This window comes from Oryzias melastigma, linkage group LG21 (genome assembly GCF_002922805.2).
Source record: "Oryzias melastigma strain HK-1 linkage group LG21, ASM292280v2, whole genome shotgun sequence".
Taxonomy (NCBI): Eukaryota; Metazoa; Chordata; class Actinopteri; order Beloniformes; family Adrianichthyidae; genus Oryzias; species Oryzias melastigma.
The window spans coordinates 10,734,760-10,750,500 of NC_050532.1; the positions used below are offsets into that span (position 1 = coordinate 10,734,760).

The window sequence follows — 15,741 nt, forward strand, 5'->3', positions numbered from 1 at the left end:
AAAAATAACAATATTACAGATTTTTTTTTTAACTCAGATCAATAAAATAAGAGGGGTAAAATAATATAGAACAATGATAAAAGTTTGAAAGTGAAATAACAGCCCAAAATCTTTGCTAATTATAAAATGAATCAAAAATTATTCATCGTTTTACATTTCTAATGCAGTCAAATTTAGTTTTCATGATTCTAAAACAATTATTTATTTGATAAAATGCTCTGAAAGAATACATCTTGAAAGGCTTCCTCTTTTAAAACTGGGACACTAGTATTTTCCATTTAGGGCATGTACTGAAATGTCCATGCAGTTGTGAATTTGAACATATTCATACATTTGTAAAGGTAACAGCTAAAAATGTACTTTTTAAATAGTGCCAATTGTTTCAAATCAAAAGATATGATTTTATTTATTTATTTTTTGATCGATATGACAGTCATTGTGAGGAAAAGGAAAAATTTTCTTCTCTTTTAAGGTTTTGTTTTTGCCCTATTTGACAAGAAAATGTGTATAATAAAGTTTAAACTGACACTTTTACCTTAAGGAATAGAAGTACATAAAGTATACATAGGAAGGTAGAGAATTATACCACTCATTGCTTCATAATGGATCCTATGAGAAACAGTTACAATATTAATTCAACAAAAACATCTTGCTTTAAAAGATGACCTTGTCATTTGATGTTCCAAAAACATCAAACACCTTTTGGCAAATAAGATTTACTTCCAAAGTTTCTGATTGTTTTCTTTTATTTTATAAAGTTGCACAATATTGGCTCATGAAGAAGTAGCTATGATGGTCATTGCTAAAAGGTTAAGCTATAATATTACAGTTTTTATCGAATTCATATCAAATCAAAGTTGTAGCTGTGGATTAAAATATTAATTAATTAAAAAGATGAAGATAACAAGATATAAAAAAATATATATATGTATTAATTAGATGTATTCAATAGCTGTAATAAGTTGTCCATGTATCATAAATGAGTGCTACATCATGAAGTTAGTTTAAAAAGTACTTAATACTTTTGGTGCAATAGTAAAATCATACTGTAGTCCTCACAACAGGTGAGAATGAGTTCTCAATGGCGGCCCCTACAGGCAGTAAAAGGTATAACTACTTGGATTTTCTTTTTAAATAACTTTAGCTTTTTAAATTGTAATTGGGTCTCCTTCAGGTTTCATAGCAGTATTAATTCTCTTTAGTTTATATGCTTTAAATGTTCCTCATAAATTTTGGTCCAAGTTTGCTACATGTTATCTTTTCCTGGACCATTCCTACAGATCTATTGGACTGGGATCTGATGACTTTCAAAGACAATTGGTTGAATAGATAGACATAGTAACATAGTACTATAGATATTCAACAGAGGGTGCGAACACTGAGATTATAAAATAATGGAATAGTAATGCTGCAGAAGTACTATTATTTTTAAGCCATATTTAATTGATAAAAGCCCCAAAATATCTTGAGAAAATGTCCCACAGTACCAGCCTAAACTGTTGATACAAGTCAGTAACTCTAGAAATTAAATCATTTCTTGTATAAATGTTGCCAATAAAATGAAACCTCGTCAAACTTGGCAACAGTTTTTTTAGACTTTAGTGGTTAAGTTTTGGTGAACTTTAGCATCACTTTGGTGTTCTTTGCAGACAGGGTATCCAAAGTAGCTCATCCCACTTCAAGGTTCCACATCTTGGTACCCCTGTTCCAATCTTTAACTATTTCGACTGCAGAAGCAGCCACTTGCATGACTGATTTTATTTTAAAGACCAACTCCGATCATCTTTTCATCTAATTTAAAAGAGTTTGGTTTTAAAATTATATTTATACTGTTTTAGCCAAAATCCAGAAACCTGTGTCGTTTTCTAGGACATAGCCTCTGTGGTTCTTTAGAAATTTGTCTACAAATTAAGGAACCATTGGTGCAGAGCAACCCCGCCCCTTTTCCTCTCTCTGTAACTGAGAGCTTTGGAGCTTGTGGCATGCCCCAAGTATTTAACAAATACGCTCTTTTACAAACATTATTTTTTCACCTCCTTTTGATCCACCATGACTTGCAAAAAGAAATCATCAGAAATGCAATTTTCAGCCTCATTTTCTTTCTTTATGTCCTCCTTTAGAAAAATGCCACAAGAACATACTAAAAATACTATTATTTTTTTTGGAGTGGGTCTTTCATATAGTGGTTTGAAAATCAGCAATCAACCAATACTAAAAAAATAGCTCAGAATGAGAAATTAGGAGCAATAAAAAAAAAAAATAATTATCTGTAGATATAATTTATTTAAGAAGACGTAAAAACATTTTGTCCAGTCATCCTTTTATTTGGTCAACATGGTCTATAGAGCCTGCAGGATCTTTTTTGTGCAGCAGAAAGTGTCCTTGCACTTGTGCGGCGCTGATGTCAGCGTTGGCGTCCAAAGCCAGTTTTGCAAACTTCTCTCCTTCGAGAGCCGGCTGGTCTGGATAGAAGCGCCTGAACATCTGCGCCAGCTGCCAGTGAGTGCAATGCCCGATGTACTGCTTCATGTCAACCCGGCCCGGTCGGATAAGCGCCGGGTCTAACCTGTGGGTGGGAAAGAACAGTTCTCACAACAGTATTCACTGCAAGTGATGTCTACATTTTTGTTCAGACTTAACATAAACAGTGTTTGCAAGATTCTCATTTTCTTATTTATTTAATTGCTCGTTAAGCCAATATTTTGTACTTTGGTTTTCAAAATATTATTATTTCATAAAAACAGGGATCCACCATAATGTGGAATTAAACCCCAAAAAACAGGGATAAATAGTTTACGAAAAAAATGTAAATTAATTTGTTAAATCAAAGCAGCATATATTTAATTGGGGTGTGTATTGGAAAGGGTCTAGCAATACGATACATATCGAGATACTCAGCTCACACTACGATATGTATCAAGATATATCGCAAGACTGTACCAAAACAATTTTTATTTTTATTTATATATAGAATGGCTTAGAAAAAAAACTATACCTGAATATTAATACACTTTTATGTTAATTAATTGTATGTAATGATCATAATGTTAAGGACTTTATCTTATATACAAATCACTTCAACCCACTCAAATTCATGTTGGGTTTCTTTTTGGAAATTAAAACATATTTGTTCTTAATGGGAACAGCCAATATTGTCTGATTTCCACAACAACATATTTTTCCGTACAAGAAAAAAAACAGAATGGATGTGCCAATATGGTTCTAAAAGTATGATTGAGGAAATAAATTACTGTTTATTTTCAATATTGCTCAATTCAGCTCATTAATAATTAAAATAAATAATCGTTTGTCAGCATTTTAAATCAATACTAGCATCATAAAATGAAATATCCCTGTATATTGTCAAATTGATTTTTTGCCCAACATCCCTAATATTTAAACAAAGCTACATTTTTGATTAAATAAACTCGTATTTTTTTATTTAAATACACACTTAAAATGCATGGCAAAATATCCCTTTTCAGATGAGTGCCTCAAAATTGTCAATCTGTAATTTATATTTTTCTGTTAAACCTTTATCATATCACTTCTTGAAAATTAGAATATATATTTTGGATTTCCTATTAATTCATGAAACAAATTAAATTGAATAAATATAAATTCTATGTAAGGTTGGATACGTTTTCCAATCTATTTTAGAGAATGTTTATATAGTTTGTTGGGGATTTTAAATATATTCAATCTCAGTTTTTAATAAATATAATGTATTAATTAGCCGTACAATACAAAAGTTGGGAAAAAAATATTTTTAAATTCTTGAAAAATTGGAGGTAAGCAGCATAAATTTGCATTATTTTAACCACATTACACAAAACGAGGACAAAATAAAAACATAGGAACGCTAAAACTGTGCCCTGCCGGACTCGGGGGGCATAAATGAACCTGTTCCTACCTGTCTATGAAATTGGTGGTCATGAAAACGATTCTGGCCTCCGATGAAGCCACTCCGTCCAGAGAGTTCAGCAGTCCACTGAAGGTCAGTCTGCCCATTCCCTGGAAGGCCAGAGGATCTGACAAGAAATCAAAGGACTGATCAGATCTGTGAAGCACAAATAAATACAGTGAGGGGAAAAAAAAGTACTTTGTGGAGAGATGGATCCTAAAAATTGTCAAGAAAGCAGGTCAGTAATATTTATCATAGGGGTGTGTATCTTTCCTTCTTAAATTATTTGATACAAATCTGGAAACATGATCCACAAGTCGATGCATAAAAGATTCAGCTAACTTTGTAGCAATATGCTAATTATTTTACATAAATGGATACAATGTGGATATTTGTTAGTCATTTGGCATCTAAAAATTTAAATGAAAATGCCTTTAAATAGAGAAACTAATTTCCTTTTTCGCTGTCACTTTTTATTTCAAGTAACAAAAACAAAATATCTACAGTTAGGAAAAAACAGCTTTAAACACGAAAACCTGGTCTTTTAGAGTGTTTTGTTCTTTGTAGCTAAATAAGTTAATTAATATTTAATAATTAATATTTTCAGGTATTGTTTGCAGTGTTGTGAAAAAATGTATTATATGTTTAGTGCACAAAACACACAGCACTTTTCACCTTCAGTCAATTGTCTTTTTGTTTGAATTACATGTACATGAAAAGAAGAAGACAAAAGCAAGAGAAACTGACGAAGCTTACCTAAAAGTGATTATATACCTTTTTATTGACGTAACCTTGTTTGTATCTGTAGTTTTCAACCAATACTGTTTTAACTGTTGGTTGATTTTTTTGATACCGATCTGTATCTTTTACATTCAAAATAAACTTACAACCATGAAAAACAGAATTAAAAACAAACAAAAAAAGTCTTATTGTATAATTTTTTTAAGATTTCTTTAACATTCTGTCTCTCTCAGTTACAGTGTATCTAAGATAAACATTACAGACCTGTCATATTTTTGAAATGGGGGGCACCTTGCAGAATCAGTGACTGACATTTTTTTTTTTTTGCCTACTGTATTGTAGCAATTTGTTTAAAGAAAAGATAAACTAATATTATTAGGGACAATTTGACATAGCATAAACAAAACACTGAAGAAAAAAAACGCCCTTGTGCTTACTCTCAGTGGGAAGCAACTCTCGGCTCACAAACGCAGCATCCACATCCTCCAGCAGAATGATGCTCTGTTGCGGCGCCACACTCAGGAGATGGTTCAGGCGGTCATCTGAGAGTGTTCTGTCGCTCAGACTCATCAGACAGATGCTGTAGCCGAGCTCTCCTGCCAGCGCTGTGCTACAGTGTAATTTAGAGCAAAGCAGTTGACAAGAACGTTCCACAGATCAAGAGTAGCCACACAAACCGGTACCACACTCACATAAAACTGCTCTTTCCACATCCTGGAGGACCGTAAAGCAAATACCCTCTTCTATAAGGAATACCTGCATAAACACACACACAAAAAAAGAATATGATAACTTTTAATCATACTGTTATTTCAAAATAAAAAAAAAAGGATATCAACCTTAAAAAAGTAGTGTTTGATATTTATAAATCAAAAATGTTAAATCAAAATTAACCACAATACAATGTTATAAAACATTGAACCCAAGACTATTCTGGGTAAATTAGGCATATTAGCAGTGGCCTTGAGAAAAGTCTACCATGTTTGTGCAGAAAGCAAATTAAATCAAGTCCAGGAAGGTTTTACCTCTATCTGTGTACCATTTAGGATTTCCAATGAAATCCTTCACGTCATCCACAATTTTTTCAGCCACTCCAACATCCAGAACCACTGAGCTGAGGGGCCTGCGTCGTCGTGGAAACCCAAAGGGCCTCCATTCTGCTCCCATGGCGCTGTACATCACTGTTCTCCCTTCCTCCTGCTTCAGAGCTAGCTCCCTCGCTGCAAAATATGAGTGGAACTCGTATTCATGGTCCAGAAAAGCATGCAGAATTTAATTAAAATTTTGATTTTTACTGGAAACTTCTACCTTCTTGTAAGATATTGAAGAAGATTTGTCTGTCTCTTCCTAAAGCTGTGAAAGTGACCGACTCCCATGGAGTTCCAGTGTGCAGATCCACCATTTGTTTCTCTCTGGTGCGCTCCACCATAATCCACTTCCTCCCATACCTGAAACCACAATGACAGTGTCACAAGGTTGGATTTTTGTTATTCTAATGAACAGACAATTATATAAGACAGAAAATCTGACCAGATGATGTGGTTTCCAGGGCTAGGGTGGAAATCAAACTGAGTCTGGACCCGTCCACTCTCGTGCGCCAGGTAGGAGGTCTCCACACTGAGGTGCTGAGTGTGCTTGGCGTGTTTGGTGATCCAGCTCAGCAGCCAGTGGTAGCTCTTGTCCCTGCTTGGTACCTCCAGGGTGATCATGTAATGTCTGCGGAAGAAAATAGTCCCCACCTGGGCGCCTTTCCTGGCCAATGCCAGTGCCGTTCCAACGCCAACCAGACCAAAACCGGCGCCGAAGTACGGGTTGTCCTTCAGAGCCTCCAGAAAATCGGACAGCGGCATGATGATCACCAAGTCTTTGATACCGTTACTATGAAATGATAATCATCTGCTGTTCCGCGCGACACCCCGGATGATTTGTTTACTAATGTTTACTTTCCTCGTCTTGAGCCCAAATATCAACATATGACAGTCATTCATGTACACTGGCGTCCATTCAAATATCGACAGTCATATTTATAAATAACAAGTCCCACAAATAACCACATTGAGCTTAAAATCAATGAATCCAACTCCTGCATGCGACCTCTACACATGTGGTGTTCAAGAAATTGCTTCCGACCGGACTTCAGTACTCATAAACATTAGTTCCTACCCCGTTAACCGGAGCGCTCTGTTTACATTTATGAGATTGGCACACTGCTGATAAATTGAAAGGAAATTCTGGTAGAAAATAGATCGTGTGCAGCTTAGTGCTGAAAATGTTCGCATTCAAAGTGGAACCAATAAACTACAACAGGCGGAAACCAAAACTTTTTGGAGGTAAATGAACGAAATGCTAGCTTTTAGCTACAATTTAAACAACGAGGGTGCTTTTTATAGTTCATTATTATTGTTATTAATATTATTTACACCCACTCCATGATGTCTTTACAAGTAAGTCTAATTTGCAAACTTACTATTAACAGCGTGGATATCCGAAAAGCAAATATAGTAACTTGAACGTAAAACTGTTATTGTGGATATTCGTTTGAGCTGTTTTTTATTTATTTATTTAAAGGCGTAGTGGAATGTTTGTAAGTTAATAAGCAGAAAGCTACACCATAAACAACTAAGGTTAAAGTATCAAAACAGGGGTCTATTTTAAACGATGGAACTCATAGAAAATTCATGTGACAAACTGAGTTCTCAGCCCCGCCCACAAACCCAAGCATTCTCAACCAGTCAAGGACAGCTGGACATGTACAAGTGTTCTCAGTGCAGTCAAATGTTTGGGAAACCTACTGCTTTGAAACAACACTTTAAAGTCAACCACAGAGAGCCTCACATCAAGGAACGCCTTACCTGCTTTGAGCAAGGATGTCAGTTCAGCAGCAGCAACCATCAGGAGTACCAATCCCACTTGACATCCATGCATGGTCTGAACCTCATTCCCTGCACCTCTTCGTCCTGTACGTGGGCATTTCCTACACGTGAAGAGATGGAAGGCCACCGGGAGAGCCATTTGCCTTTTGGCTGCTTTTGCTGCCCGTTTGTTGCTCAAACTGCAAAAGCTTTGAGGGATCACCTCAACCGTTTACACGATAACTCTGAAGGTATACAAAAACTGAGATACAAAGGAAAATTTCCTGTTTATTTTTTTGTAATCAAGCTCATGGAAAATTAGGTTTGTAAATTCTATTTCTTTTCTTAGGTAACCAGACTGAGTCCACCCAGACACCTAAAGGTCCAAAAAGGTCAAAAAGAAAACTTGAGTCTTCTTTTGTCTTATATCCTAATGAAGAAGTACTCGAAAGGAAAAAAAGTAGCAAAAAACTGAGGATTACGGAGGAAAAAGAAAAATCCTCAGCACCAGATGAAACACCTCTGCCATCCAAAGGTTTGCTCCAATGCACAATGTATTAATTTTACCTGTTTTTGAGGCTAAAAGGCAACCATGTAGTATTTATTTAAGACAGACTCCGATGAGTATTTCTTTATTAAAATTGATACACATCAGAAACAGAAAAAAATGCAGTTGGAATAAGCTAGTAGCAGTGACATAGAAGCCACAACAGCAAGCCACAAGCTCAGCTGGATACCTCCAATATTGCTCACCATATTTTTTGCACCACTAATGTTATCTTGGGGTTGTTACTTCTTGTAAGTTAGCAGGAAAGAGTGTAAACAAAAGGATGATGGGAAGTAGGGGTAGGCTTACTTCACAGCAACACTCCTCAGAAGCATATTTCTAATGAACTACTGCCACTCTGCAGAAACCATGTCCTAGAAAACAACAGATTATTTTATTTTGTCTAAAAATTGCAAAATTGTAATGAAAAGACCACTGGGAACAGTTAAAATAGATGATGATCAGAGTGAGACCTATTTTTCATGTCTTCTAGAGTACCTTGCGGAGGGATCAGAAAACGTCTACCGAACCCACACCTGTCCCAAGTGTCGTCGCTGCTTTAAGATGCGCTCTCACCTGCAGGAGCACCTTCGTTTGCATTTCCCTGACCCCAGTCTCCAGTGTCCCACCTGTGAGCGTTTCTTCACCAGCAGTAGCAAGCTGCGAGTACACAGACGCCGGGAGGCTGGTGAAAAGAGCCACTGTTGTAACTTGTGTGAATACACTGCCGTGGAGAGAAATGCAATACGTCGGCATCTCGCCAGCGTGCATCCCAATGAGGCCGCAAAAAATCACAGTTTTGTCTGTCCTAGCTGTGACCAAACATTTAACCAGGCTCGGGCTCTTAAGGCACACATAAAGACACACAACATCCCCACAGACAGCAAACCTTTGGACTGTTTCCAAGAGAGCTGTTCTTTTCAAACCTATCTGAGCAAAGAGCTTATAAAACACACTGCTGAAGTACATGGGGTCAAAGCAGTGGAGTGTCGTCACCACGCTTGTGGCGCCGTCTTTCAAAGCGAGGGATACATGGAGGCTCATTATCAGAAACATCTGCCCTATCACTGCGCAGAGTGTGATTTCACATGTTCCAATAAAACGGTCTTCCTTCGGCACCGGCGGGATGGTCACCCAGGAAACAAAGAGCTTTGCTGCGGCTTTTGCTCATTTGTGACCTTTAACCCTGTGGAGTTTGAGCATCATCGTGGACATTTGCACGCCAACGAGAAGATCCACCACTGCTCTCAGTGCAGCTACTCCACCTCGCATAAACGGGGTTTGAAGCGGCACATGCTGATGCACAGTGGTGAGGGGGATTTCTTCCTGCAATTCCTGCAACAAAGTGTTTTCATTGCTTACAATTAATTTATTAAAGCTGTTGCTACACTTCAAAAATCAAAACATTGACTCTCTTTTTCAGGTGAGAAGCCCCACAAGTGTACTTTGTGTGACTTCAGGTGTCGAGATGAGTCCTACCTCTCCAAACATATGCTCATCCACTCAGATGACAAGAACTTTATGTGCTCTGAATGTGGATACGTCACCAAATGGAAGCACTACCTCACAGTCCACATGAGGAAGCATGAAGGAGATCTCAGGTACAAATATATTTCTTACACGACTTAAGTTACGTTTTATCTTGAATTTTGGGAATATGAGCACTGTTGTTTTTATTTTTGCTTCCTGAATACTTTTCTTTCAACTAGAGTACTATACAAAGCCGCCTCCCATTTCCCATCATTCACCTGTTTACACTTTCTCCTGCTAGCTTAAAGACCTTAAAAATCCTAAACTAACATTAACTGTGCAAAAAAATGGCAAGCATTATTTGGAGCTTTCCAGCCAGATGCCAAATGGCCAGCAGACAGAAAGCTGCTATGGGATGGGGAGGCAGCCTGGTTTGGCCTCCTGAACCTTGTGATTTTTTTCTTCTTTCATAGAGACAATAATAAAAAGATCTTTTACTAATCCCCCTTTTTTTGGTATTTTTCAAGTCTGGGATGAGAGTGGAGTCAGCCTCCAATTGTCCTGTTGTTTTTTCGCTTTAAAAACATCAAAAAGACAGTTTTCATTTAAGTATCTTTTTCCCCTCTTCCAGGTACTCATGTGATCAATGCCAGTATCGTTGCCATCGGATGGACCAGCTCACCAGCCACAAATTACGACATCAGGCCAAGTCCCTCATGTGTGAGATCTGCGCCTATGCCTGCAAGCGCAAATTTGAGCTTCGCAATCACATGTTGGCCAAGCATTCTGCTGAGGAGAAGCAGCCCACAGTGCACAAGTGCAAATACTGCGCATACTCCACTCTCCACCGACAGGCGCTCCAAAACCACGAGAACTGCAAGCACACCAAGCTGAAAGAATTCCAGTGCGCCCTTTGTGTGTATTCGTCCTTCAGCAGTGTCAGCCTCTTCCTTCACAAGAAGAAAGCCCACAGATACGTTCCTGGGGATAAAAAATGGCTGGAAGACTATGCAGCCAAGGAAAAGGAGAGGACCTCAGCTGAACTTATGCAGGATTTTTACACAAAACCAACACTTGATCTGGATCAGTCTGAGGAGTCAAGTCTCATGGAGCCAGTCTCACCTAGTGCACCTGACAGACGGGAGTCTGCAGACCACCATTCCTACTGGGAAGGTACTCCACCCCCAGTGGATTCTGGGTTAGTACTGCACGAGCAGTACTGCACGCTTGTATTGAGCCCTCTAACAAGCACAGTGAGCTCTTCTTTGGCAAACGCAGAGAAAAATTCTGATTTAAACGAAATCGAACCTCAGCCACTGCAAGGAAACGCCGACTTTTCTACACCTGCGAGTTCATCTGAAGAAGACGATGCTGCAGTGCAGACTGTGGTGTGTGAACAAAAGGAATTAGAAGACGCTTGCGAACGTTTGAACGATGCAAGATCACCTGTGAAGCACACAGAGCCGGAAAATAATGAACTACAGCATAGCATGCATCTGAAAGCTATGAAGCAGCACGACAAGGACCAAGCAGAAACCATGGTTCTAGAGGGACAGGTAGAAATGCTTGTGGTGCAATCAGAAAATATGTATCAGTGTGACAAATGTTCATATGGGACATGTAAAGAGACGGCGTTCAGGCACCACTGCCAAACTCTGTGCCACAAAAGGATAAAAGCCGGCGGAGGGCAGTTCAAGCAAAGACGCGGCCTCCATAACCACCTGAGGAGATTGTGGCCGTCCCACTCCCACAAAACAGTTCTGCAAGATTGTCAGGCTGTGAATGAGGTTTCTACTGAAGGTCATGAGGAACCTGAACAAATTGATGGGCGACGAAGATCAGAGGAGATGCAGCAAAAGGAGATTTTTATCGATTTGAAAAGTCTCAAACTTTATCAACAAAAACAGAAGGCATCCAACTCTGAAGCCTTCGCTTCCTCAGTACCGCAGCAACAAAAAATTTCAAATCAGGCGAAAAAAGTCTCCAACTTCAAGGGTTTGAAAGGACGATCCAGCTTCTCACTTAGCAACAAGTCAAACTACAGCAAAATAACTTACATTGAAAATAATGGAGTATTTATTTGTAAGCTGTGCAAGTTTACATCTGGTACATTAATGACAGTTAAGCAGCACATTTTAACTCACAGAGAAATGTGTAAAAATACAGAAACCAGCGCAGAAGAGGTCAGTGAAGGTGACAAACTTGCGCCCAATCACAGTAAGGCAGAAAAGAATATAGATGGCCCACGGATGGGTCAAGAGTTTAAGTGTCCAAATAGGCGCTCTCAGAAAAAGCAGTTGGACAGCCATGGAGAAACAAGTTGCATGAAGGTGGGTGAAGTACAGTGCACTGCGTGTTCATTTGTCGCTCCATCTAAAGTTTCTTTGACCCGTCATGTTCTTTACAGTCATAAGAAAAAGATGTTTTTTGCTGCAAATTTGAAGCGTTTGCGTTGCCAGTACTGTTCCTTTGGTTGCACACGTAAAGGAATCTTGGAACGACATGTTTTATTAAAGCATAAATGTGCTCGACTCAAAACAAGGAAAAAACCTGAGCCTCTGCGCTCTGGGATTGGATGCTACAGCTGCAACAGGTGTGACTTCAGTGCCCACACACCTCACGGTCTAAGACGACACAGCCGCAAGTGTCCCACGGGGGATTCGCAGCACGTTTGCACTCATTGCGATGCTCCGTTTAGTTCTGATATTGCTTTGAGAAACCACTCCAAGCGTTCACACTCCCTTCAGGTCAGCTTTTCATGCAAACTGTGTGACTTCACATGCACCCGCGATGGCTTACTCAAAGCCCATCAGCAGAGCAGCCACCCCCGAGTAAAATGCACCACATGCCAGAAGACTTTTGAGACTGAGAAGAGTCTGGAGATTCACCAGAGAGTCCACCAAACACATGGATGTCGCCTCTGCCCATTTACCGCGAAAACCAGGCAGCTGTTAGCCGACCACCTTCTGAGTGAACACGAGGATGGTTACCCCGAGAGCAAGGCGCTGAAGTGCAGCTTCTGTCCATTTGTGTGCCACCATCACCTGGTGTTGGAGCAGCATCTTCGCTCACATGGCAGTAAGCGGTTGTACAAATGCACAGACTGTCAGTACTCGACTCGAAACAAGCAGAAGATCACGTGGCACATTCGCATCCACACTGGAGAGAAGCCTTACAGCTGTGAGCAGTGCACGTACACCTGTGCTGATCCATCCAGGTTAAAGGTAACCTTGAGGCTTCTATATGACTTATTGCTTTAAACTGTTTCACTTTAAAATATATTTTTTGTCTTATTTTGAAAGTTTTAGTGCTAATGATGTTGCACTTCTATTTTCAACTGTAAAGGATTTTTGTGCCTTAAAAACCCTCTCCAATCATCTTTTAATCTATTTTAAAACATTCCCAATGGTCTTTTAATCATGATTATGTTGTTTTTAGCCTAAATTTTAAAAAAATCTGTGTTGTTTACTAGGACATAGTATCTGCAGAGTGGCAGAAGTTCACCAGAATTTCCCCTCTAGTGTCGGGTCTGCTGGCACTAGGGGTATAAGAATAAATCATTTGAAATGCTGACAAGACAATACTTTGTTACTTATTTATGAGCGTCCTTCGGCGTCTTACTTTTGTTTTCCATCTAAACCCTCGACTGCTAGTTGGCAGCCAACCTAGTTTAAGCAGCTCTACACTGCACCAGAACAACAAGAACAAGCTTGTGTTAAATGTTTCGTCTCATTGGTTCAGTCTGCCTTGCGGATTTTGTTGTTATGAGACCTGTACTACTTAGTATGATTTTTTTTAAGTCATACTTGATAAAAAAAAAAGAAAAGTTCTAGTATAATCTTGGGATATATCGTTATATATATTGTATTGTGAGACGTGTATCGCGATACGTATCGTATTACCAGATTGTTGCCAATACACCCCTAGCTGGCCCAGAGCAACCCCTTCTCCTCTATCTGCTGCTGAGAGCTTGGAGCAGGATGCTTGTGGCCCGCCCTGCATATTTTTTTTACATCACAAATACTCTCTTTCTCAAAGATATTTTTTTTATGCTCCTGGTTCACAACAATTTGAATAACGAAATACTCAGAAATGTAATTTTAAGCTTAATTTTCTTAATATAATGTCCTCCATCATCAGAAAAATGCCACAAGAACACCAAAAATGCAATTTTCATTGGTGTGGGTCTTTGAAATTGTCAGCTTTTAGGAAAGAAACAAAAAAAAGACTAAGTGAAGTTTTATTTAAAAAATATTTATTGTAGATACTTTTTTTCTTTGTATCTGTAAATGCAAAAAAAAGGTGAACCATTGAATCAATTAACAAAAGCTGTAATTTGTTGCAATTAAAAATACCAGTTTTTATCAAATTATAGTTTTAATTTGATGGACTATTAATTTTAAATATAAATTGATCCAATGTTTCACTTTTTACAGTGTAGTAATAGGATTTGTGCCAAATTAAAGAATTCGAGTGGTTAATAATGTCACATTTTCAAACATTTATTTTCAGACACACATTTAATTTTAAACATTTTTAGTTTTGAAGTTGCTTGTTGACTAAATGCAAAGTTCAGCTATTTAATTTGTCTTTATACGTCTTGGTTTAATAAAACAGCCATAATGGCAGTACATTAATTTAAGTAAACATTTGATTGAAAAAAATTTGGATGAATTTTTTGGGTCTAAGTGGACGCAATGAAAGCATTTGTAGGCTTTCCTTTTCAACGTTTAGCACTCCGGCTTTCAGCACATCTATGAAAGCAAAGGGGATATTTCAATGACAAATAGGTTATTCTGATAAACAATTACTGTTTTTAGATGTGACAGAAAAATTGTCGTTTTTAAATAAACATATTAATGTTTTTTTCTTTAGCTTCATATGAGAGTTCACCAAGAGGAGAAGAAGTACCTTTGTCCTGAATGTGGCTACAAGTGTAAGTGGGCAACCCAGCTAAAGTACCACATGACCAAACACACAGGTAGGATCAATAAACAAAATTGAATCACTTTACTCGAACAATAAATCTCTCAACTTTTGGTGAACATTTCTTGGTTCCTTGCAGGAGAGAAGCCATACTCCTGTGATCAGTGTGATTACCGCACCAACAGAGCAGATGCGCTCCGGGCGCACCGCGACACCCAGCACTGCGACACACGCTCCTACGTCTGCGAGGAATGTGGCAAAACCTTCAAGACAAGTTTCATATTGAAGACCCACCAGCGGAAGCACATCGCCGGACGGCCGTACACGTGCGGCATCTGCCAGAAGACCTTCCGGTGGCCTGCAGGGCTCAGGCATCACTACCTGTCTCACACCAAACAGCAGCCGTTCCGCTGCCTCCACTGCTCCTACAGAGCGAAGCAAAAGTTCCAGGTGGTTAAGCATCTTCAGCGCCACCATCCGGAGATGCCAACGGAGCAAGGTGTGCTGAAGGACCTGGAAGCGGGTACCCTGACTTTAAAGGAGGCTTTGGAGGGGACTTTAGAGGAGAAAGCTGCTAGTCCAGTCATTGAAGAAGAGGAGACTGTTAATAACTTGGTGGTAAAAATACAAAATTCCAATGATGCACAAAAGAGAGGCACGTAAAATATACATCTGTAGGTTTTTCTCTGGTTGACTTAACCTCTTGTAAAAATCGACATCAACAAGAATGAGACAGAGGCTTCAGTTTACTGAATTGCATATATTGGTGTTAAACCACAAGATAATTCAGCACAAACATGTCACAAAAATGTCGTATTCAAGCAGGCACTTAACAGCTTTACTACAAAACAAATATGTTGTATTGATTAAAGAATACTGTAGGCTTTACTGCACCATTATTAAAGGCTTGCCATGCACTCCTCCATCCTCCCATAGGTGTATAGTTTTAATAAATACTAAAAAATGACAGAAATGTAAAATTGCACTTTTGATTTACATTTGAACAAAAAATATTTTCAAAAAGAATCACACAATTGATCAGGGAACTTCCTTCTTATAATATGTATTTAGTATATTGAGTTTCAGCAAAACTGTTCCTGCACACCTTTTAGTTCTTGTCAGATTGGGGAATCAACCAAAACTTTCATTAGCTGGAGCTCTCTGACACATTGAAGTCCCCACTGGTCTGTGACAGTTGGCAAAAAGACTAGAATGCTAAAAGTCAGCATGACTTCACAACTATAAGGGCTCTATGTCAGTTATAGTTATACTGGTGGAAAGGTGAGTAAAATGTGGAAGAT

General features: G+C 38.6%; 2 protein-coding genes across 2 annotated transcripts; one reads left to right on the forward strand and one right to left on the reverse strand.

The window, feature by feature from the left end:
- Nucleotides 1-2,263: 2,263 nt before the first annotated feature.
- LOC112155081 (mitochondrial chaperone BCS1) lies at nucleotides 2,264-7,217 on the reverse strand. The gene is made up of 7 exons (XM_024286500.2): nucleotides 6,176-7,217; nucleotides 5,954-6,093; nucleotides 5,671-5,865; nucleotides 5,338-5,401; nucleotides 5,083-5,255; nucleotides 3,914-4,031; nucleotides 2,264-2,566 (listed from the first exon to the last, which is right to left on the reverse strand). Exons 1-7 carry the CDS (start codon nucleotides 6,493-6,495, stop codon nucleotides 2,314-2,316), a joined length of 1,263 nt encoding a protein of 420 aa, XP_024142268.1. The 5' UTR covers nucleotides 6,496-7,217; the 3' UTR covers nucleotides 2,264-2,313.
- On the forward strand, nucleotides 7,214-15,728 carry znf142 (zinc finger protein 142; the record flags this gene model as incomplete). The annotated part of the gene is given in 7 exon segments (XM_024286497.2): nucleotides 7,214-7,748; nucleotides 7,847-8,032; nucleotides 8,538-9,353; nucleotides 9,468-9,645; nucleotides 10,146-12,738; nucleotides 14,390-14,495; nucleotides 14,580-15,728. Coding segments are annotated over 7 exon segments (4,848 nt in total). The 3' UTR covers nucleotides 15,104-15,728.
- Between the last annotated feature and the right edge of the window lie 13 nt (nucleotides 15,729-15,741).

What these genes read in the sequence shown, in the direction of transcription:
- LOC112155081 (XM_024286500.2), bottom strand. Translation starts at nt 6,495, where the DNA reads ATGCCGCTGTCCGATTTTCTGGAGGCTCTGAAGGACAACCCGTACTTC. An exon ending in TAAATGGTACACAGATAGAG is followed by an intron (nt 5,402 to 5,670) that starts GTAAAACCTTCC and finishes GTGTTTATGCAG; the next exon opens with GTATTCCTTATAGAAGAGGG. An exon ending in ACCACCAATTTCATAGACAG is followed by an intron (nt 2,567 to 3,913) that starts GTAGGAACAGGT and finishes TCCCACCCACAG; the next exon opens with GTTAGACCCGGCGCTTATCC.